The 24,223-nt window shown below is 38.7% G+C and overlaps 1 protein-coding gene across 4 annotated transcripts in view; it reads right to left on the bottom strand.

Annotated features, from left to right (window-relative positions):
• The window catches only part of MYPN (myopalladin), a 76,263-nt gene that overhangs the window by 41,823 nt on the left and 10,217 nt on the right, over positions 1 to 24,223 (bottom strand). For 2 of the 4 annotated variants that reach the window (XM_065639464.1, XM_065639467.1), the window contains exons 2-3: positions 18,409 to 18,603; positions 6,918 to 7,853 (exon numbers count right to left, since the gene is read on the bottom strand). In XM_065639464.1, coding sequence (XP_065495536.1) covers positions 6,918 to 7,852 — 935 coding nt within the window. In that variant the 5' untranslated portion in view covers position 7,853; positions 18,409 to 18,603. The remainder of the gene's footprint in view (positions 1 to 6,917; positions 7,854 to 18,408; positions 18,604 to 24,223) is intronic. The other 2 variants (XM_065639465.1, XM_065639466.1) reach the window with 2 other exon arrangements.

Raw genomic sequence — 24,223 nt, 5'->3', positions numbered from 1 at the left:
CCACTTTGGGGGGCAAAATGAGATGCTCCGAGGTACTTTCTGTCAGTGGACAGTCTGCCTAGGACAACACTTCACTCCAGGATAGCTTTCAGCAGCCATTCATGCTACTTCTCAAACCTCAGGTGCTTCACAATACAGTGTAAACAGTGTTCTGAATATTAACCAAACCTGTAGAACGTGCAGCACCTTTGGAACTTCAAGAATCAGCTGTCATCGTACAAAAGGGAGCAATAACATCAAGACATACCCTGGGATGCCAGGTGAACTAGCACATGTAAAAAGATAAATAAGAACTTACTGGGTGTTCTGGCTCAGAGCACAAGTCCACCTAACCCAGCATGCTGTTTTCACAGTGGCCAAAAGCACACACTTAGGGAAGAGTATGAAGACAGAGAAACTGTATATATATGTATGTATTTATATTCATATATTTCTCTGGAGTATGTAACCATTCTCTTTATCTTCTTTACCTTTTTATCGTTTACCTATCATTCTCTTTATCTTTTATAGAAGGCCTGAAGCAGCACTTCAAAATAATTTTTAAAAAGTAAAATCACTGGTCTTAGAATTATTATTTACAAACTACCTCTCTTAAAAGGATTACACGATCACAGTACCATTACCATTATTTTCTAGTAGATTAGGTTGTATGGTTCTTCACTAGCATTTAGTTTGCAAATCCTGCTTTTTATTTGTGTCATCTTTATTTTGAAAGAATTGGTTTACACTTCCATTCAAAATATATTTCCTTTAAAAATAATGGTCTTTCTAGCTTCTTCTGATTGAGCCGTAGTGTTCATATTCACTCATAGTCCATGCAGGAACCTCTAACACAAACCTCTTCAAATAGAAGGAAAAGCTATATCTATTTTAGACTTTGCCCATCATGACTTGCCCAAATCTGGTATTTTCCCCACTAATAATTAGATACAGTGGGGTTTTTTTGACTGGCTCCCCAGAAGCGCATATCACATTTGCTTTTCTGTTCAGTGACGTCTCTATAAACATGTAGATACAGACATCATAGCAGTCGTGGGGTCCTTGGTGTCCAGAACACAAACATCTAGTGCCTGGGATAGAGGAACAACTCTACCATGAGTATGAAGAGGAAACATTTAGCAGTCCCAAGGGAGAACTATGGTAATGTACACTCCAGAGTTGATTGAAAAGATTCTTTAATTAGTGCCATTTTTAAAGGTCCAGATCAGGAAATTATATAGGATTCCTGTGATATCAAAGGGGGATTTTTTTTCTTTTTTTTTCTTTTTTTATTCTATATACAGTGTGGTTTATTCTTCTGTTGTTTCCGAGATTTGCAATTGGTGATAATTAACAACAGTCACATTTTCAGGAGGGAAGACCTAAGGTTCATGCACAGTTCTATGACTACAAGCCCGAATTTGGAATATGAATATACAAGTCACCTTTTAGGTGTGTAATTCCTGTAGGCAACTGCGTGCTTTGGGAGGTGAGTCATGGCACTTACTCATGCCTTTTTATATACCTAACTCATGCCTCTTCCTTATAATGTAGCCTTGTTTTAGCATGTTGGCTTTAGCAGATATGAAAAACTATTAAAGGGAATACCCATGTTCTAGAATTTGATCTTACTTTCAGAACATCTTTTCAGAACAATAAAATAACTTAGGTAGTACACTGATATTATATTTTTGTGTCCACTCAAATGTGGCTCCTCACTCAAATGACAGATAAAGCAGAACACATTATACAAAATGCTGCAATACAAACACCAGTAAGATATGAGAACTCCTTGTCTTACTACTGAGCAACTTTTCCAGTTAGCCTATTATGTTTGTGTAGAGATAAGTCTGTACTGCATGCCTTTGTAAGACACAGTTCTGATTTCTTATAAGCAAATGTAAAACCACTGTGTAAGCTATTTCCTCCAGTTATTTTAGTGGTATGTGAGTAGTATATTCCTTTAGCAGACTCAGACAGTGAAGCAGGATTGAGTTAATTCTTTTATTTGCAGTTATTTTTTCCTCTGACTAGTCCAAAATTTGCCACGTGATTTAAAACTTTAGGAATAAACTTTTGTTTCAAACCTGTGTTTAGTTCTCCTATGCAGTGTGTTCCTTAGTCACTATTTTCACCATAAAGCTGAAGTATTTTGAGATTAAGCTGAAAAAAAGAGCATGCTACATGTATATTATCTCTGCAATGCTTATAAATGAAAAACAATTCTCTCTTGTAAAATTAAGCTTTATGTAAATCTTTGGAAAGGCCATATTTACTCTTTGCTTGTTAACATTTTCTTTTATTCTAACCATCAAAACGTTGTACATGCTAGCAATGAAATGTCAGTTCCAAAGGGAGTTCTGACATTGAGATACGCGGCATGGCTGAAGTAGTGATACTCTCTGTCACTGACATTTCATTCCTGCCATGAATTGTAGCGATAGCTTCATCACACAAGGCAGATGCACATTAAGCACAAGCAGTGTGATCTGCTGTGCCAAATTCATCCTAAGTCTTAAGCCATTGACTTGATTGGAGTTGCATGTAAGAGAAGTTTAGCTCTCTAGGCTCAGAGCACTAAAACAGGTAAATGTTTTCATTTGGCAGCCAGGAAGAAATAATCCTAATTGATCCTATATGGCTTCAGAGTCTCTAAAAATCTGTGATTAGTTGCAGTCTAGTCTCCTTAAACAAAGAAGCACTAAAAAGCACTTTTTAAGCTTTGTATGCCTGTGTTAAAGAATGTTTTCATGGAAACCTTATGACATGCAGCCTGTTTTTAGAACATCAAATCCTCATGACACTTCCAGGATAACTGTGTATGCCAAACTATGCAATGTGATTCATAAGTAAAATTAACCTAGGAGTGATGTGCCAAACAGTTTGGAAAAATGTAGGCACCTCTGAACTTGAGGGAATAAGGAGTGCTCTGCTCACAAAGGGGAGTGAATGTCACAACTGTCATTACTCTTACAGAAACAAAGCTGTAGAAGGAAGCATGAGAAGGAGGTCATCAAAACCTTTAACACTTTGGAAATACGCTACACACTTCTCTTAAATGCTTATTTCTAACCTGCAGTATAGTCAGAGTAAAGTAATCAATCAATAATTGCAGTAATGCTCTTTAATTGTGAGCTAATGTTTGAGCTAGCTGGAGGCCCACATACTAGAATATCAATCTTTGTTCATGTGTTCTATGTCACTGCATTCAGCTGGTGATACTGAAAATGGATAAAGTTTCATGGAAACTTCTTTCTGCATAGGTAGGCTTAACGAGCTTCCTCTAACACTTGTTACATTAAGGCTGAGATATCTTTACAAGTGGTTGGACAGGTCTATCTGTATTCAGCCAAGCAGGATTTAGCTTTCCATATACTGATATTTCACATCACTGCCCAGTTTCTTCTCTTGCTCCACCATCCAATTTTCTGTCCCTCAGCGAGCCCTCGTATAGGCCAGATAGTTACCTAGCAAGCCTGTAAATTATACTGCTTTATCATTGCCAATGACATTTTTGGCTCTGATCCATCATCAGTGTCATTTATACCATTTTTTACATCATCAATTTTGTTTTGTACTGTCTTGTTTTCAAACATGATATCTGTCCATCATATTTTCCAGTCCTTCCCACTCCTGTGAACAGCTTCTTTCTAAATCTCCTGCCTCTAATTTCTCTCGTATAATCCACATTACATCAGTTTAACCATCTGATTGTTCCTAGTATTGACTGAGAAACTACATTACAGAGCTTGTTGAATCTTGTTCTTGTTTCACAACACTCTCGGTTCCCACCATACCACTTCTATATTGTAAGTGTATATGTTGTAAGCATCGTAAGTGACATGGGATTCCTTTCTGTGGTTAGCAATTCCATGCAAGCCTGCATTAGCTGACGTATGTCCAAAGGATGCTTGTTTTCTGAGCTTGGTCATTCAGCTAAGTTGAAGGAAGAAGCAATCATGCTTTAAAGCCCATCAGCATTAAACGTTCTTTCATCAGTTGACACATTGGCAGTTTGTCCTTTCCTGGGACTACTGATTTTTGTATCTCTCTTGCTTGTCTATTAGAATTCTTCTCTCCTTGCCCAGCTCCACAGATACTGAACTAACCACAAAGCTCGGAAGACTGTTACACTCAAAGCAAGATGGTTGCCGGTTCTGAGCACAGTTCCACAACTACGGCCAGCAAGATGCTTCCTTCACTATTTTGGAGGCTTTTCACAGCAGATCAAAGACAAGCACTATTTTTAGTGAAAAAACCCTGCATTCTCTTGGTCGCCTTGGTTAATGGAACACATATCCCAAAGTACATTATATTTTCTGGTTTCCTTGTGCTGTAACAGTGACTAAAAAGGCCATGATCACTGGAAGCGCATGAATAGTTATCAATCAGACAACTGAAATTTTTTTGCACACTTTCTTAGTGTTACTCCTAAACATTGGTGGAGTTGAAAGAATCTTGGATGAACAGCACAGAAGTTTTGTTAACAAAGAGTTATGATCAGGAAACTTCAAGCAGCTAACATTCCTAGCTTTCTCCTTAATACAGCATATACACACACACACAAACACCAGGGGAGAGATAGTTCAAACTTACCCTCTTGTGATTTATCCTTTATTTGTTAGTTTAAATAGTGACACTGAAAGCTAAGCCTGATCTTTTTCTTGAGCTTGACTGCTTGGGACTGATTTTCCCTATGGGACTTCTTTCTGCTGATGTTGAAATAGAAATTTCAATGGAAAAGCTTAAGTTTTGTTGGAAAAAAACCAGACCCAAGTTACAAAGATAACCGTCATCCAATTCTGTGGAATCAAGCGGTTCCTGCATTGAGTGGCATCTTGGCCATCCCTGGATCCTCCATGGGATGAGTCATTGTTCCTGAGTTCTCCAATTTGCCCTTGCAAGGCTTCGGTGACTTTAGTAGTGTCAGCTTCTAATTCAGATAGGTTTAAATGCCTCAACTTAGATGGCACAAACACCTCGTCAGTTTTATGTATATGTCAGTGGCATGGGCATGATGTGCTGTTATAAGCATGGTAGTGTGGCCTTCTGGAGAAATACATAAAATTAACATTGTGCATCGGAGTGTATGTCTATGAACAAGCAATTCATTATTCACATTTTCTGAAAGCAAAGAAAGCCAGATCAAGTTTGTGTACAGGTCTATATACATAAGAGAAGATTATTTCAGTTGTTGTCTTTGTATTATAATCTATGAATGATGAGAGGAAAAAAATGTATTTCCTGTGTCCAGGGATCCTCCTGACATTTTTAGTGTTATATCAAAAAGATTTATCAAGGCAATTGCCTGGAGAAATAAGTCTCAAAATCTTCATAAGCAAGGGGAGTCTTCAGATAGCATTGCTGATATCTGGGGGATGATGATATTTCCTGTCATGGACAAGAGACCCTGTGTGGCACCACGGGGCAAGGTCTTGTTTGGGACTGAGAACCTACATGTTACTACTGAAGGCATTAGTGGGGCAAAATGGTCTGGCAGTCACAGTTCAGGGATCCTATGAACTCGGTAACTTCTTGTCTTCCTGACACGGCTGTTCATAACAAGAAAATTCATTTGTAGATCCTTGTTCCTATGTATTTAATAATGTGTTGTAAAAGCTTCTTCCTTCTGGAAAATTAGCAGCTGGTGTGCCGGAAATCCAAGGGAGTGGAAGACAAAGATTCTTTACTGCAAAGATCTTTGGAGCTTCTGTCTTTGGATGTTGAGATAGTTTTCATTCGATTATTGTGTCTATTAGTTCAGTGGGAAAGATGATAAAAGGTGTTGACTGCAGTGGAAGTGATAGTAGTGCTGTACCCAGCATTGTCTAAGTATGTAAGGAAGACAGTGAGCTGACAATTGGAAAAAGTGGACCATCTTTGAAGCTCAGAGTCCTTTAATTAGATGCTGAAGATGCAAACAGTTATTTTCAGTATTTAAAAAAGCAACACAGATTTCTAAAATGCCTATAAGAGGGTAGGCAACCATCTAAGGGTATGTCTTTATGATACTGGAGATATTAGGATGCAAATTTTTATAGTATGTCTCTAAAAGATGGATAGAATTTTCCCTTCTATTGGAGTTGTACAGTCTCAGCAAAGGAAATATAATTCTACCACTGTAATTCAGAAGTAAATTTGGCTAATGAGCTCTGCATCAACAAATTTAGATTTAGAAACGCTGATGAGATCTAAGAATTTTCAAGATAAGTTTAAAAGTTAAAAAAATCTGTTTCTCATTCCACTGATGTCATTGACAAATAAAGTGTAGCCTTTTCACATTATTTTCCTCTCCAGTGATCTTTGCAAATGCTACTTATTTAAGTTTCAGTCATTGTCAGAATCTGAATTAGATCTGAGCTGCTCCTAGTTATTTGTGTAATAACTTAAATGAAATTGTTTCCTCTCTGTTAATGTGTGGATGATTATTGTTTATAGGAACCTATGTCCACGCACCTCAAATACGTTCAGACATCAGCCTGAGGTCTCACAAGCATTGGTGTTCAGGTATGCATGGTTTTGGTTCATAGGAACCCATATGTTCACTCATCTCAAATATGTTCAGACATCAGCCTAAGATCTCACAGCCACTGGTATTTTTAGCTGGTTTACACAATCGGTCTTGATTTCCATAAAGTTAACTAACATTTCTAACTACAGAGTTAGCACTTTTTTAAAATTATGGAAGTTCAGTACTTAAAAACAGTTCTCTAAAATTCAAAGAAAATAATGCGTCCCAAAATATGTCATCTTAAAATATAAGCAACCTTTTGTATAACTTAAAGAAAGCAATTTTTTTTCCCAATAAATTTTACTAACCAAGATCAAGGGACTTCTGCTGCAGATTACTGAAACATACACATCAAAGTATCTGGAAAGAGTAAGTCATACACCTAGTGTTACAGCAATACAAAATGGCAAGTGCAGAATATGTTTACCTGACTTCAGGTGCTGGGATTCCTACCACAATGCAGTCCAATTGCACTTTGGTTCCTTCAGGAACTTCCCTGCTCTTCAGTTTTTGAGTAAAGCGTGGTGGTTGTCCAATAGGCTCATCAGAATATACAGATGCAGATTCTGACTCTGGTTTTAGCTCTGCGCTCGTTAACTGATTGATAGATTCCAAGTTTGATGCCTGTTGATCATCTGTTTGTTCAAATGTTTTCTCTGCTTTGTTTTCCAAGTCTTGGGGTATGGGAATGGAAAGCCTTTCTCTGTTGTCTGATGTGCTACATAGGCTAGAGCTGCCTTGTTGAGCAGGCTTGTTCTTAGAATCAATTTTGCTCCTGTAGTTTTTGCATGTTCGGGGTCTTATCCTTTCAGAGTTGTGAGCTTTGAAAAGTGACGAGAGCTCCTCTATAAAATCTGCTGCCTTGTTTAGGAATTCCTTTTTTGATTCTGATTCAGAAGGGAGATGTTTCTTTAGATCTTGAGAGCTCCCTTTGGAGCCCTTTGTATTTCTGACATGGTCCTGACAAAAATTGGAGTGTGGGCCATTGTCTGATGTTTTCAGAGCTGTAGACTGGGCCATTTGTTTGTGTTTTCCTGGGTTTTTCAGTTGATCTGGGGGATGTTGTGACGGTGCCTGGAGCTCATCCTGTTTAGTTTCCAGTGGATTCTGATCAATAGCTTGTCTTGCCAGGTTTACACTTTGATCTAGCTCTTCTTGGCTCAAAAAGGCAGAGAGATCTGGAAGGTCATCTTGGACAGCTACTTCATCTGAATCACCAGAAGCGTTGCCATAATGGAAATTGTGAGAAGCTGGTTCTGATCTGCTTCTTTCGCTCCTCCCTTGATGTTTAGTTTCAGCTAAATAACTTTCTCTCAGAAGTTGAGATATCGAAGTTGAGGATTCTAAACTGTCGTCTTGCATGCTGCCAACAAAAAGGACAAATAGGACCACACCTTATCGATAGCAAAAATTTTGATGGCACACAATTACAGGCTTCTGAAAAGCAGAACACAATATTTTCAATATTCATCTGTGTGCTGAATATTAACTTGTAAGTCTGGCCTTGTTTTAAAGGCCTGCTTCTCTCCATACTGCCAGATACTATTGCCTTTACCCAGTAAAATCCATCTTTTATCGCTTTCGACCGTTGGTAGCCTTACATAGCTAAAGCAACTGCAATGTGGTAATTTATACTTTGTTCCAGGCAAAACTTCAACTACAGAGCTATTAACTGAGTTTCAATGTCAAATCTTTATCATGGCTGATGTGTGTTGTGTTTCTTAGCTAAGAAACATCATCATCAGATACATTAAATGCTGGGTATTTCAAGGACTGAAAGTTGTAAGAGAATAACAGTACTTTTAAATTAAGTAAATTTAGCTTGAAAGACACCGAAGTAGAAGTAAATTAACCCTCAAAAGCATTTGAGGGATGAGAGGAGGAAGGAGAAGGGGAGAGGACAAAAATATTCTATAATGACAATTTTTCATTTAAAGTTCTTAAAGATATTGCATTATAGGAAGCAATAATGATGCTAAATGTTCTATACCTTCTTAAATTAAGCATTATTTCTAGTAAGCTATCTCAAGTAATTAGAGAATTACGTCCTCATTTGATACAAACATCATTTGTACTTCAGGCCTTTCAAAATAATTTTCTTAGATCATGCTGATTCTGAAAATAATGTACCACAGATGAGAAGACGGTATCAGAAAGCCCATACTTAACCTGCATGCCTGATAAGCAGAGCTAAAGTATCCCTTTTGATACTTAAGTACTTCTGCATAATATTCTCCCTTTTATTTAACAAGAGCCATTATGAATGCAGAGTGATTCAGGCATCCTATTAACACACTCGTCTTAAGGTGGCTTAAATATGAAGATACATAAGATAAATTCTCTTCGCAACCTTTCAGAGAGCTGATACCTCACAGATACTGGAACAAGTGTGTGACGGTTTGCTGGATCTGCCTCTGAGAATATGCAGTGCACAGGATCTCTCTCTTACTTCGTCTATGGCCTGGCAAGTCTTGTGGTGGTGATTTCAAATATTGCTACCCCCAGGTGTCTGATTTGTCACACTGCAGGTTCTGTTCCTGTCGTGGCATCAGACGAAGGAACATGCATACCCTCACCTCAGCCATTTCCATTCATAGCCTTATGTGACAGCTTAAGTTGCCAGAGAAAGAGAGGAAAAGTAAAAAAGCTGTCTCTGCTGTGAAGGGCTTTCTACTCTGCTGGCGGGGCGGTTGTCCCTGGAAAAGGGCTAGTAAGAGGTAAAGGAGGTGGTAATGTCTCATACTGCTGCAGTATTTTGTCCTGGAGTGTGAATGACAGCCCTTCTTCCTTATTTACAAAAAAGAAAGCTTCATTTTAAACTGTTTATGTTCTTCTTCAATGAATGAACATAAAGCCATCATATTCTGATGTGCATTTTGAGACTTTAATCTGTCTGCCTGAGGCACAATTTGTTATACTGAAATTCTTTTTCTTGCATAAATATTTGGCATTTTAGATTTATCATTTTGCTTTATTTTGGTAATATGAAACAAGTCAGTAAGACAGCAGAGGCACCCAACCAAAATATTCATAAGTTTGTGCCTGTACAAAAAATGACAAATAAAATAACATATAAATTATATGCTTCCAAGTATCCAATCTAGTCCCTGCGACTGATCCAGGGTCTGCGAGGCGATTTGAACACTTGCCGTTCAAACATGTGCTGTGGCACATAAGGGAACATTGGTTTGGGAAGCCCACATGAGATAATGTTGTAAGCTGTTTCATGACTGGACAGAGTATGTAATTTAACCTCTTAAGAGAACAAAGAGGTCTCCGTGAGGCTTAAAGTTCCCGCTCTATGGATACAACTTCTGCTTGCTCAGCTTTTACTTCTTAAACAGCTGTGCAACCTTACTGAAGCTGAGCATGTTTAAGGGGTTATATTATCTTGTTTATGTGCTGATAGCATACTATGTGCTGTAAAGGTCACAGCTAAAGCTATAGTTTCAACTCTGGAGAGCTGAAATACATTCTAACATAAGGGAGTTTACAGCTTGGGAAGCAAACCTCACACAGGAATGAACTGCAGACCTAGAATATAGCAGTAACATAGGGCAAGTTTGCTTTAGACCTCCTCCCCATGTGCCGCCTTGTATCTGCTTAAAAACAGAAGGGAAGAAGCTGAGCCATAGCCAGCTTTTTTCTCTGCAGCGTGCAGCTAGCTTAACCTGCAAAAAGACAGCAGTGAGGCTTTTAGTGGGAAGTCAGGGAAGGCACAGTCTCCCAGAATATCTGCAGAGGGATGTCTCTCCATGCTAACCTCCCCACATGTGGCTACGGCTAAATTAGAACATCCAGCTGTATGTGTCCTTGTGTAGCTTTAGATGCTATGGCAGAAAGCTGTATTTTACATGGTTGGAGAGGTATATTTTACATGGTTGCAAAATTTAGCTTGCTACATTCCTTGGCCACTCTTTCTGAAACATTTCAGAATGGCACATCTTCATTTTATCTCAATGTCTGGGAAGGTCATCAAAGCTGAAAAAAGACGAGGCATGTCTTTAGAGAACACTGGGCCCTCTAAAGAGGAAGTGCAAGTAGGGAAATAATACTGTGTAATCCAAACTTGCTGAAATCAAATGAAGTTAAAGAACTGCAATAATTTTGTTGAGAGGGCATATGAAAATCGTCTGACTGTGACTGTTCAGCGTTTCATTTTTCTCTGTTGTAAAGCTATTGCTTGATTTTCTCATGTAAGTGCTGCATTTATTTGAACAGAGGTTGTTAATCACAGTGCAGCTCTCCTGCAGGTAACCACAGTTAAGCAACAGTTTGTTCAGTATGGTTATTTGAGACTTTGTTCTAGGTCTTCCGTATCTTCTATTCATGTTTTAAACAAAACATTGAAACATGAAATAAATAATTTATGCTAATGTGAGAAATAATTTCTGTTAATTCCCTTAATATGAGATGCTCTCAAGATATGTTTTGATTGGCAAAATAGTTTTATAATTCTAGTTTGCAAAAAACTGTAATGAAGAAGCCACTGTCTGATAGCAGAAGGAGGAAAATTACATGCAAATTACTGCAACATAACAAAACCAGGGGTGCCTATACCTGGTGAAAATACAAAATGGTAGAGGAAACTTATGTAGTCAAATCAAAGCTTCCTTGTACTGATGGTTCATTTTGGCTGGCTGTAATGCAGTTGTATAAAGCATCGTCTGTTTGGATGACCAGGCCAGACAGCACAGCCCTACATGGAGGAGCAAAACCCGTTTGTCTGTCACAGTCATGAGTGAACATGTAGGAAGCAAACGGACAACTCACTGGTTCAACCCTCTCTCTGCCCCTCTGAGGGCAGCTGAGCAGGTCTGAATGGGAGAAAACAAACAGTTCCCCAGCAAAGCAGCTGGAACAACGTCCTTCCTTCTGCACATCAGAACAGAAGAGGTAGAAGGGAGCAGGGTGCTCCTTCTGGCATTGGGAAGCAAGGTATTGATAAGAATGAATCTGATGCCAATTCTTAGTCCTTAGGGAGCCATCACTTTTCTTTAGAGCTCACCCAGGGTCAGAATATTATATCTAACTCTCCTCTATTTTCAGCTTGTATAGAAGATAACTTTTTGTTCTGTTTTTAGTAAGGAAGAAGTTGGGTACTAGTCAAATGTAGCACTTTGAGGCAGTGCTTGGCTACTGAAGTTTTAAAATATTTTGAATTACATGATATTTCTAATTAAATGGAAAAGGCTGAGTTTCAGCAAATGTTGCTGTGACGTACTGGACAATCCTGTTACAATTATTAATTATGCCTTGCTTATACAAGGAGGGATGTCCAGGGGTTCTTTGTTTGTTTGTTTTTTCTACAAGGAGTTATACTCTCCAAGGACTACAGAGAGCTGATGATTGAGGGAAGCACTGGGTAGGCTGTGCTATTCAGATGTCACAGTCAGGGGACAACAGCTTTTGTTCAAATGAGACCAAGCATGCAGCCTGATAGGGTGTCTGGGCTAGATAGCAATAGGGCTGAATTCAGTATATTATCTAAAATATCTGCTAAACCATCTTTCTAGCAAGCAAAAAGATATCGCCAGAGGAACAACTATGCTATTACAGGGTTTTTGACAATTAATAATAATTTAGACTTTCAATAACCAAAATTGGAATCTAAGCTCCAAAATTAAGATCTGGTCTTGAATTCAGTCTTCCTCTTTGCCCGACTTTCTGAATTGCTTAGGCTGAGACGTGGACTTGGCCTTGATATGCCTTGAACCTCCCCTTTAATTTTTCCCGATGGGGACTTTGTAACAGAACTGTCTCAGTGGCTGCACAAAATCCACTGCAGAGTCCCCCAGCGCACAGCGGCACAGAACGCTGGCACTGATTGGCAGCGTGTGGCACACCGCTGCCGGAACGTGGAGCTAGCAAAACATGTGGAGCGATGGCAGATACCTCTGTTGAGCAGAGGAGTGCAGATAACTCTGCAGATAACTCTTCAGTAAGCGGTAAGAAGGACAAACTCTAGTGAAAACACAATAGACAGTGATCTGTGGTGTCAATGAAAGCACCAATAATTTTGCAGACTGGAAAAAACTGACTCATAATGAACCAGTATGAAGGGAAGGAATTGTAATGCTAGTTACACATAACAGCCTGAAACTGGTGTTATTTAGGATTGAAAATGAAATGCCTGACTCCAGCAGTTCTCTGCTCCCAACTGGTTTGTTACCTCCAGCACCAAATGCATTGAGAGCAACATTTTTTGATTTCCTGGGACATTAACAACAGTGACCTTGGGCACCTATTATCTTGAGAGGCATCAAAGGATGTCATGAACAAAACTGACTTCATGAACTTCTTCAGTCTACTAATTCAGTTTCCACTAGCCAACTAATTGCACAAGCTTTCTGAGTTTCCAAGAGCCTGTAATTATGGCAATTTTATTAGCCAAATGACCCTTAGGATAAAACATTCACAGAGGTAGAATTAGCTGCCACAGTTTGTTTTGGCAGTGGCTTGACCTGAAAATCCTTACATGGAAGGCAGGAAAACTGCTCTGCAGGAATCTTGTGCAGTGCAACACTGAACCCTTTAATTTCCTCATGTTTGAGGCTTGTTAGACTCATTGCTGAGCCATCACTGAAAGAATCTGAGTTTTTCCTAAGAAAAGAGCAGTAATGGAATCTCAGTAAAACTGAAAGGAATCCCAGATGTATATCTGAGTGCAGATCCTCTGTTGTGTTTGGTGAGAGGCAGCTTTGCATGCTCTGTATCATAATAAAGAGGTTACCTGTATCATAATAAAGAGGTTATCTGCAAATAGCAGATTTAATGCAAAAAGCATTTAAACATCTTTTTTTGGCCTCCATTTGTAGTTATAAATGAGTAATTTTAGTCAGTACACGTAGTTTTCAGGCTACCATTACTTTAATTGAGACTGCTTGCGTTTGAAACACCAGTGCTGGAAAAGCTAGCAAACTGCTGCTTCTTTCTCTACATAGTGGCACTGTTGTGGCCTTTACACAACAAAGCTCTGCCCAGCACCTCTGTTTGGAAAATGGAAAGTTTAGCAGATATTTGAGGCTATATCCTTTTCCGATTAATTTAATTGCACATAAATTGCATTTACTCGTACACTGTTGAACACTAACAGTTATATGGGTGTTTCAGCTGTATGATTACAGCTCTGAAAAACAAGCTAAGAGATGACACAAGTTGTCTGTCTTGCAGACATTTAATGATCACAATCACATTCTTACGTGCTTGCAGGAATTCTCACTTAGCAGTTGCCATTGTCACCATTTCTGTTACTGCCTGTTGACAAGCTGTAGCTGCTGCAAGACAGACTTTGAGACTCCAGACATAGGAAAGGTTGGGCTGGAGCAGAGGACCAAGATTAGTGGTCCTGTGTGTGTTTGGAGGTGTGAACGTAAGATATTTTTAATATTTGTATTTAGAAAGCTATGTACAAGAAGGTGGTTTACTTTTCTGTTTCAGACACATTAGTAGCATTGAAGTCCACAGCTTGTAATGAATCAAGAAAGTAAGATAATTAAACTCCCATTTCCAAGTAATGTAATTAAATAATGGAAAATAGAGAGCCTCCAAGCCTAGGACTGTAACAACTTCTGACGGAAACAAAATACCTCTAAGAACAAGTAGGCTAAAGTTTATGTCCACGTTTAGGAAACGTCCCACTTCTTTAGATATATCTTTCGTTATAATCTTTTTAATGTTCTGAGTATCTGTTGCAAAATTCCAGACCTTAAAACTCTGACTTGATTGCAAGTCTGAAAGAAGCTGGTAGCTTTTCCTTGCTCACTGTTACATCATTTTGTAAATAGTGAAAAGACTGGTGATGCTGGTGTTTTAAGTATCTTCACATACTGCTGCTCTTTTCTTTAATGTAAATGTCTGCACTTGAAGGGATTTTTAGATTTCTGTTATAATCGATGTATGGCTACTACTGCTTCTGTTCAGAAAAATAAGTAGAATCAGGCCCTTTTCTGCAAATAAAACCTCTTAACAGTCCAGCTCCTGCCCTTGTGTACATTGCAGGATAGATCTGGAGCAATTTCGCTTAAACTGCCCAGGATTTATTTGAAATAGCTGTGAATAGAATGACTAACTCCCACCTCACAGCCTATTTGTAAATGCCCACACAGTTAACTTTTTTAAAGTAGTTTTCAGGTAAAATGCAAAGTTTTCCTTTACAAACTTGAATCTTAAACCTTGAAAAATGTTACCTATGTACAATTTTCTAAAAGGAAGAGGCAAAAGAGAAAGGAAGGGAAGAAAGGGAAGGAAAAGGGAAGAAAGAAGGAAAAAACAGGTAAATGTCAAACATCCAATATTTAGAATTTTGGGGAAATGTCATTATTTTTAATAAATCTTTAATGGCTTGGGAGTTGAACAATGCCTCATCTTTTGAATACTTGTGATAGTGGATTGGGGCCTTAACTGGTAAAACTAATAAATTAATTTTAAACTGAAATTGCTATCTGGATTTTTATTAGAAAGGGAATATAGAATTGAGTTATCTATATACAGTTATATGTAATCTATGTTTAGTTTAAAATATTATACTGGGGTAATAAAAAAATTGAGTTTACAGAGATACCATTTAATGTGAATATTTTATGAACAGTAGGTTAATAATATCAAACTACAAGCAAGTAAATAGAAGCTGGAAATATTTAAGAGTCTAGATTTCTGTAGCAGAGGATCTATCTAGACTGCTTTTTGTCGTGATATTGGTCTCCTCTGCATTCTTCATTACCACTGTATTTCGCCCCTGATCTCTCTTCCCTTTCCTACTGACAGCAAAATTGCAGAGCCCACAAAAGAAAAAAAGTTGGAATTCATAATGTCAGGAATGGGACAGGTTAACTCCTCTCTCCAACATGCCATTCTGCAGGAGATACTCAAGAGGCCTGTGTGCACTTGGAGTCGTGCCCTGGCCTGTGACCTCCGTGTTACAGTAGCAGCATAAAATACTCAACTCTTATTCAAGGAAAAAGCACAGTCAAAGCTCTTTAACTGTTTCAACATTTTCTTCACACTATCATATAATGAAAAAACCTTTTTTATGTTACTCTGATCACAAAACAGTCTTTATTTTTTCAAAATGAATATTGTTCCTTAGTAGTTCTCAAAATGAGAACTGAGACCTTATGTTACTAGTGTCTCAAATTCTCTTTGCCTCCTCAGTGCATCTCCTTGAACTGCAAGTTAAACAGTATCTTGAAGAAACTCCATATAAAGTGAAATAAATTTAATCTGATTTTTAAATAAGAAGGTTGAAAAGGAAAGCAGGTGATGGCTGTCTCTGAGGCCTGCCTGGGATGCTCCTCCATCCTCCTCTCCCATCGACCTGTGAGGGCTGCGCCTCACTTGTCAGGGCAAGCTCTGAGTGTAGAACTTCAAGTGCTCGTAATGTAGGACGAGTTTCAAGTTTTCATTTATTCAGGTAATTAATGTATGCAGTCCAGTTTCCTTCAAGGATTGCCTATATGAGTTTTTCTGTGAAAGGCCCAAAAAAGATACAGCAGAGTCCACAATTTGGTGCTGAATGTACAAATGAAAATCCTCAATGGAAAATAAAACTAATAGGCAACAATATTCATTTATCCTGGTCCAAACACAGGCACACCACTCTGCAAACCTTTCATGGCTAAAACTGCAAACCTACTTTCAAAGACTGTGACCCAAACGATTTAAAATAGGTCATTTTTATTATTCCTGCTACCAGTATGTGTGAGCAGTGCAGAAATCCATAAATGCATGCAGTTGAGGACTGCTGTAAAGTTTTAGATTGGAATTGAAGCTACAGCTTGGCTCTCAGTGTTAAAAAATGATTAATGTATTGCATGGGCTTGGTCTAGACTGACAAATTACAACACTGCATAAGGCACTGTAATGACAATTTGCACAGCTTAAAACACTGAGCAAATGTCTCCATTTTACCCGTGTATGTAAGTGGCATTGATGTCAAGGGAATTGTGCACGTGTATCTGAAGACCAGACAACTGAGTGCTTGTGTAGCCAGACTGAACAAGCACAAACTGGACAAAGAAAAGCCCTAAAAAGCAGGGATATGCAAACCAGATGGCATTTGCACAGCTTTTTCTCTGGTAATTTCAAAACTACAGGCTGTTTCAATTTTAAAATGAGAATCAGTTTTCATACAACTACTGGTTCCTAGTGAAAAAGTGAACTGAAGCCCTAAATGAGACACAAAAAAAATCTGGCTTGCATTTCTTCCCCAAAAAGTTTTTCAATTGTGCCTTTCTTTTTTCACGCTCTCACTGTATCTGTTTCTTTTTGTCTGCTGTTCTGTCTTTGTTATGCTTTTTCATCAGTCTTCCCTAAGAACATTGTAACATAAACCCCTTCACATTTAAATAATATTTTCAAACTACGATGTTTAAATGAGATTTATATTAGGCAGAATTAATTTGCCTATCCCCATAGAATATTACTGTTTATGAAAGCAAATACTAAACCAAGTAACTTTTAAACTGAAAAGTAAACAATTGTTATTTGGGGTTTTTTTGTTTTGTTTTGTGGTTTGGTTTGGTTTGGTTTGGTTTGGGTTTTTTTGCCAGTGATTTAGATTATGATTTAGATTGTATTGTCCAGTTGCTCTTATGGTATTATGGAAATTTTTAACAAACCATTTTAATGTTGTATTTATGTGCAAATATACCTAGACTGCTAATTCTTAGCAGCTGTAGATAAGAAACATTCCTTCTGTACCCCAGCCAGTCCTGCCGTAAAATCTCTGAAGAATGCACAGGAAGAGCAAACCAGCACAGAGCACACAGTTCTCCTTTGCCTTTGATAGTCTGTCACGTACAAAACCTAGCTAACTCCTGAATTGACAATACATGATTTCTGATACGTGAATATCATTCTGCTTGGCTACAGGAACTAACACTCTTCCTATTGCTGCTTAATTTTGTTAGCCGTTTCTTAAAAAAACCAGAAAAAAGTAAGAAATATTCTGACCTTAGGAACCTTCAGGAGGTGCAGGAGAGGGAGAAGAGCAGTGTTGAAGTTAATGAAATTGTTCCATTAACATGTATGGATTTTGTTTCCACTCTTAAACTCTACAGCGTCCTCACAAATGTGAACCTCAGGACCAAAACAAAACTACTGATAAAGTAATCAGTGTCTTTAGGGTGATTTGTATAATGTTCTATTGACATAAACTCAAGAGCTACTCTGTTCTCTTCTCAATTGTTGACATGTTATTTTGTAAAACTTAAGATGGGCTTCTGATTACTGCTTAATGTTGCAATATATTGGGCCAAACATTTGCTACTGACAGTCAAATACTTCTCTGAGAGAAAGAGAGCAAGGGAGATAGTGAGAGCTCAAGGGGGAGAGCTATGCCCTTCTAGCAGGACTGTTTCTGCAGCTGTTGTGTGCATTAATCCAGAGAGCAGATCTCCCAGCACTAAATATAGCCAGGGGGTCATTTTACATGACAAAATAAATAAATAAATAAATAAGTAGAAAGTATTTAACTATGGGGTCACATTTAAATCAGGTTTGATTTTTGCTTCAGAAGGAAATACAAATTATGACATCTTGGTTTACAGATGAATACCAGCATGTAAATATTTCAGAATACGGAGGGAAAATAAGTGGGAAGAAGAATTCAGTCCCAGTAAGGAACTTTTCAGGTCATTACAATCTTCTGTTGATTCTTTGGAGGAGTCAGACTGGCTCTGAGAAAATTTGAGAGCCCCACCAAAGCTATTCAAGCCCTTTATAATGCTGCAGAGCATTGTTTCTCTTTCACTGCAATGCACATGCCTCAGTATAATTTAAGTCAGTCAGTTTAAAAATGATTTGTTCCCTGTATGTCTTATCAGCAAAAATTAGCATTCAAATATACATGCTCATCAAACCCTTCGGCACCTGTGCTGCAAAATCAAAATGCAGACCGATCAAAGTTGAGGGATTACCTTTTTAAATTCCTCCAGATGTTGCTGCCCAACCTTGGCCGTTAGTAGCGATGACAATTATCCAGAAGTGTGAGATTAAAGTTAAGGAAGCGAGGGAATTCTTCGAGTCCTCAGGAACAGGAACAGCTAGGAGTCCATACAGTGAAGGAAGTTAACCTTCGTTATTCTGAGGATGGCTGTAAGAAGCTGGACAACCTGTCACCACCGGAGCAATAGCATTTGTCAGTTTGCAGGTCCCAAGTTATTTTGAGCAGCGTAAACCATGTGCCCGCGGAGCATTCCACCTCATTGGACAGGGAATCCGCTGCTCTGGCAGCACCTATGGGCACCCCATGCCTGCTCCTCGCGCGTGAAATGGCCCCTATAGATGCTTATGCGGGTTTTGCTGATTCATCCAAGGGGCGCTGTCGTGGCATTGTGTTACTCTTGTCAGCCGGTTTAGACTTCCGCCTCTTAAAATTACTGGTTATTGCTATTGTCTTGATGTTTTGGTCAGAACTCGAAGATTACGGTCACAGGGAATCCCATCAGCTGGTAACAATGTAAGTTTTGCAACTCCAAAGGCAAACTCAGCAAATGTGTGTGATTTAATAGTAAAATATTCCTAACTTCTTTGAGGTGTTTGATTTAATAAACATCAATGCAGAAATCCTCAAGGATGGGCTGTAACTACAAATCCTCAAAAAGCTAAAACTTCTAAACTCATGGTATACAGTTGGGAGAAAAGTAATTAAAAGAGGCAAGTGAAACTTAGCTGTAAATAAAACTAGAGATATAAACGTAGGTGGAATAGTTTCAATATATTTTAAGCAGTACACAGAGAAACCCTGTTACTAAATAGACTTTCATTTTGTAAAACTGAGCTACTGGTTAAAACTTTGAGTGACTAAAACCTACCACATCAATTGGAAAATGTAGAGACTAGATTTTCTTTTCTACTCATCCTGTACACCAGCAAGAGAAAATAATCTGTAATTCTAAACAGTTCAGTTTACCAAAAATGGTGCTTGATTGGTGATACTTTATTAAAAGTGCTTATCACAATTCTGGTTTTAAAAGATTACTAAAATGTTATGCATTTATCATGAGGAATTGATATATAGTCCTTTCCACAGCTAATGATGTAGTTAGCTGTTTTTTTGACCTTCTCCAGGTTCTCTCAAAATGTAATTGAGTGAGCGCCTTTGCTAGAAAAGAGGTTCTCCTGTGGGATGTAGCTCTTCAAAAATATGTTCTATGAGGCATGACAGTATGAAAAATCAGGAGTAAAGGCAATTATTTCATGAAAAATTTCCTGATGCATTGGAGGTAGTTTTCTTTTGTTTCTCTCTCTCTTTTTGTAAACTATCATTTCCAGAATAGCTCGTGAGCCTAAGTTTGTGGAGTGGTTTCTTCAGTGATATGGAAATGTTATATAGTGAAGTCAGCCCTTCTTTTGGGGAAAGGTTAGGCATTTTATGGGTTGGGTGACACCTAATGTAACTTTATCCCTGGAACAGAGATCTAATGTATTCTTTATAGTATCTGTAACAGGAGATGTGAGCCATACAGTGCTGACAGGAACTGCGTGTTGATACTATACCGCACGCTACTGTGGCTTGGACATTACAGGAGCTTTAGATCCGTAAGCTACAAAGTCTGAAGCCTGAAAATGAAGTCTGATGTGTCTGATAAAGTAACTGTAAATCTATGTGGACTTCTGCTGAAGTGCATTAGAAAATGTGCGTGGAGTCTTGCTGAGCTGTGAACTGCTGTTTGTGTATGATATGCAAAAATTAAGCAATCCAAAGTGACTATTCAATCTGATCCAAACAAATATGCAAAAACTTTCCACTTTAAGAGAGAGTTTTATATAAGATGCTAGAATTGCAAAATCATTGAATAATCTGTGCAACAAATGAGCTAAGGGTCATGCAGGAAGGACAGCATTGAGAAATGATAGAAGTTATGAGCCTTTACTGTGGCAAACAGACTGACCACTGTAACAGCAGGTGGTACAAGGACAAAACTTCCCAGAACCACAAGAAGTTAGAGCATACACACTAAATGTGCCAGTTCTTGCAGAGCTGTCGTCTTGATAGAGCAACATCAGAGAATTTCAGATTCACTAGTTTACAAATAATAGCATAAAGCCCATGAAAATACTGGTGTTCCTCTGCCTGCTTTTTTTAGAAGATGGTGAATTGAGGCTTTTGATTGCTGAGCATTAAAAAAATACTTTGGGATATCATGACCTTCAGCTTTATGTCCTTTTGTCTTTGCTGGCCAGCAGAAGGGAACATCTGCCCCTCCAGGACAAGACGTAGTGTCCTAGAATAAATTACATGAGCACTAATTCTCTCCAGGTCTTGTCTGTCAAAGCCCAAAGTACCTTTACAAGCGGAAGGCATGAGTCTTAAAATGGAACTTTGTACATGGCTGGTTGGCTGTTATTCCACAGTAGGATTATCAGACTGTAATTGTAAACCTTCAGGATTTATCATAAATGGAAACTTCTTGATTTTCTAGATATTAGGATGAAATGAATACAGTCCTATCAATGGCATGTGCTGAATCTTTAATTGAGAAATGAGATGGGTTACATATTATGCGGTAGAGAACAATTATTAGACATCTGTGTGGACTGACCAAAATTATATGAGTCTGCACTGTCTTTTGGGTTCATCTGAAGGCATCCCTTAATACCCCACGTGTTGTCCAGCCTGACAGTAAACCTGTGAATTCAGCTGGGGCTGGAACAAGCCATCTAAAGTACAGTGTTGGGGAGTTTTAGAGCCTTAGAACATAAAAAAGAAAAGGTACCTGAAGATCTGAAGAACTCATCCTGCTCAGAGAAGAAGCAGGGCTTGGCTTACTATCCCAGAGTAACTGAGGCAAATGAGCACTTCTCTGGGACATAGGTTTGCCATAGTTGCAGCGATTTCAAGGTTACAATTAAGTCCATAGTACCTATATGTCACTATCATGTACCTAGCATATAGCATATTTGCTTAATTAGTTTAGAATAAGAAATTCTCCAAGCTACCTCAAGCTCACAATTACACATGTACAAAAGTTTATTTTGGCTTTAGAGGTTAGTGCTGGAAATAGTGCTGACAGCTGCAAGCTGGCAGTAAGCTTTGGGACATATATTACAGGGCATCCTAATTAGATACTTATCACAGAAGCTAGTGATGAAAAACAGCTGGACATACCTCAAAATTGTATTCCGAGCAGGAATACCGCCTTAGAACAAAAAGCATAAAAGCGAGTGCTGCTGATGTTCCGTTAGGCTGGAAGCAGAAAGAGGAGGGAGGCAGGACCAGAGGACTGGGAGCCACCTGAGTGGCCACACACATGGAGCCAGACTGAGCCTCCTGCAGTCCAAGAAAGAAAAAAACCTGCACCATGCTGAACGTTAGCAGTGCGACTCACAGGAAAGAGGACGTCACTTCCACGCTGGCCAGATCTTTTAACAGCCTTTTTGTGAAGTGACTCTGATTTTAATTAAGATCAACTAGACCAAGCCACTTTCAGATCAGCTCTGGTCAGTTGACACACAGCAGCTGTCTGTGTGTCTGTGGGGAAAATCAAAGTAGTGAGAGTTTCTGCTGTTACTCTTTAAGGGCAAGCAGGTAAAGCGGTACTGTGGCTCAGGCGATGCTTTCTAACTTATTCAACCATTATTACTTGATCTGAATTCTTAAGGAAAACATAAATTTATCGATGTTTTAATAGCATACTGTGGACACACCAGTCAAGAAGCATGTGCAGAATCAGAAGAAGATATTCTAAGTCACAAATAGACCTAAGAAGTACAAGTCACAGAGTGTGCCACGATTCTGTTTCCTTCAGGAGCTGATCAGTCACTGTCAGCGATCCCTGCCACCACGGAGTGTTCCCTCCCCTGTATAACCAAAACTGCTGCTGGTCCTCACAGCCTGTCCTGTGTTTCAGATAAGGGTCTATCATCTGAAAGAGTCTGGATATATTCAGGTATTTTTGCCTACAAGAGTGGATTGTGATACTTCCTCACATGGCAGTGTCTCTGGTAATGAAAGCTCATTCTAACATGCTCCTGCTTTTGTTCTGTCATTATTCCAGAACATAACAGCACTCAGTGTGTTTATTCTGGAGTGTTAGAAAGTGCCACCAGTGTCTATAGGAGAAAGAATTTTCTGTTTTACAGCTCATCAATCTCTTGGCTTAATTTTTAAACCAATAAAAGGAGTTTGCAGTATGATTAAAGATATGGGCAATGATGTGCATGTCAGAGGTTGTGATTCTGTACTAAAGTGCTGGCTGATGGGCAAATACAGATTGTTGTTGCCATGTCTGCCTCTGCAAGGGACAGGCGAGAGTACTGAGGCAGATCCAGAGCACGTTGATATATTCTATACATCACATTGCCAAAAAATAAAAGATGGTCCAGCACTGCTTCAACATCGCAAAAACGAAGTACAATGTCATTCAAGCAACAGTGGGAAATTTCTTTGCTCTAAAAAGACCCCTAAGTACAACTAGACTATATATTATTGTGAAGGCCTGCATATTCTGGGAATTACAGTTGGGAATGTACAAAGGAAGATCCTCCAGGAGCCTTGTGTGGAGACCAGGAACTGATACACAAATAGTAGAAATGACAAATCAGTGTTTGGATTGTGAGCAAACTCATGGCCCACTGTTTCTCCGAGACTGACAAAGGGGTTCACATCCAAAGGGCTCCAACTGATAGCAAGAAAAGCTGGTACCACATATGTCATCATAACTTCTTGCCATGCTCTTGCAAATGGGCTCGCAAAAGTGTATGTGATCCTTGCCATTAAGCTGATGAAGGTGCTATACAATGCAGTAGAAATTTGCTCTTGATTTAGAGGAACACAGTACATGCTTTTGAAAATCAAACACTTCCTGCCTATAAGATTACAGGTTTTGCATGGACTTTATTAAAACCCAGTCTACAAAAGGAAAGACATCCAGAAGAAACAGTGATATACTCGTAATTACATTTGTGTCTTCAATTTTCATATGTAAGAAAAAGTTTTGAGAAAAGACAGAAAACCCACCTTTTGCATACCAGTTGTATTGGATTTTTTCTAAGCAATGATTGGGAAACACAGAATATACAATACAACAGCAAACACTGATATTGCCCATAAATAAGCACAATAACAACAACAACAATAATTTTGTTCTTGTGACTGCCACAAGTGACCTTCAATTATATGGAGCAGGAAGATGGTGTTTATACAGCTCTCTCACACACAGAAAATGTGGAGAGATGGGTAAAACTGGAAAATGAGGAAAAAATCTCACCATGTCTAAACAAGGTTTTCTACAAGACCAGTTTTTTGCCCATGATTCTAATCCAATTCCGAATTACTATCCAAAATATTAATATTGCCTTTGTAATTGGTCCTAGATTTCTGACAGGGTTTTAGATTGTGATTTTTTTTTTAATTTTCCACTGAAAATTCTGGAACCAAAATACTAAATGTTCCATTTCTTTGAAAGCTTCCCAACAGTTCTTTGCAGTCAGGTTCTAGTGAGGTAGAGCTTTTGCAGATCTCTCCAGAGCCCTGTGGAGCCAAGGGTTACTACTCACTTCTGGTTTGCTCCCCACCGTCTTGCTCATCCCACGGCTGAACTCATTTATTTCTAATGTGGAGTATGAAATAGGCAGTGAGTTTGACAAGTTTGCTCTACTGGGCTGAAGAAGAAGCCTCAGAAGAGATGCAAATGGTCAAATATGAATGGTGACTCATAAAGTACCCACTTTATATTATACTAGCCTTGTTATACTGGCTTATTCCAAACTGCTCCTCATCTGTGCAGC

Source organism: Caloenas nicobarica, chromosome 7, assembly GCF_036013445.1.
Source record: "Caloenas nicobarica isolate bCalNic1 chromosome 7, bCalNic1.hap1, whole genome shotgun sequence".
In the NCBI taxonomy this organism is placed as follows: Eukaryota; Metazoa; Chordata; class Aves; order Columbiformes; family Columbidae; genus Caloenas; species Caloenas nicobarica.
Note: the sequence above shows the minus strand (reverse complement) of the source record. Positions and strands in the feature narration are given on the sequence as shown.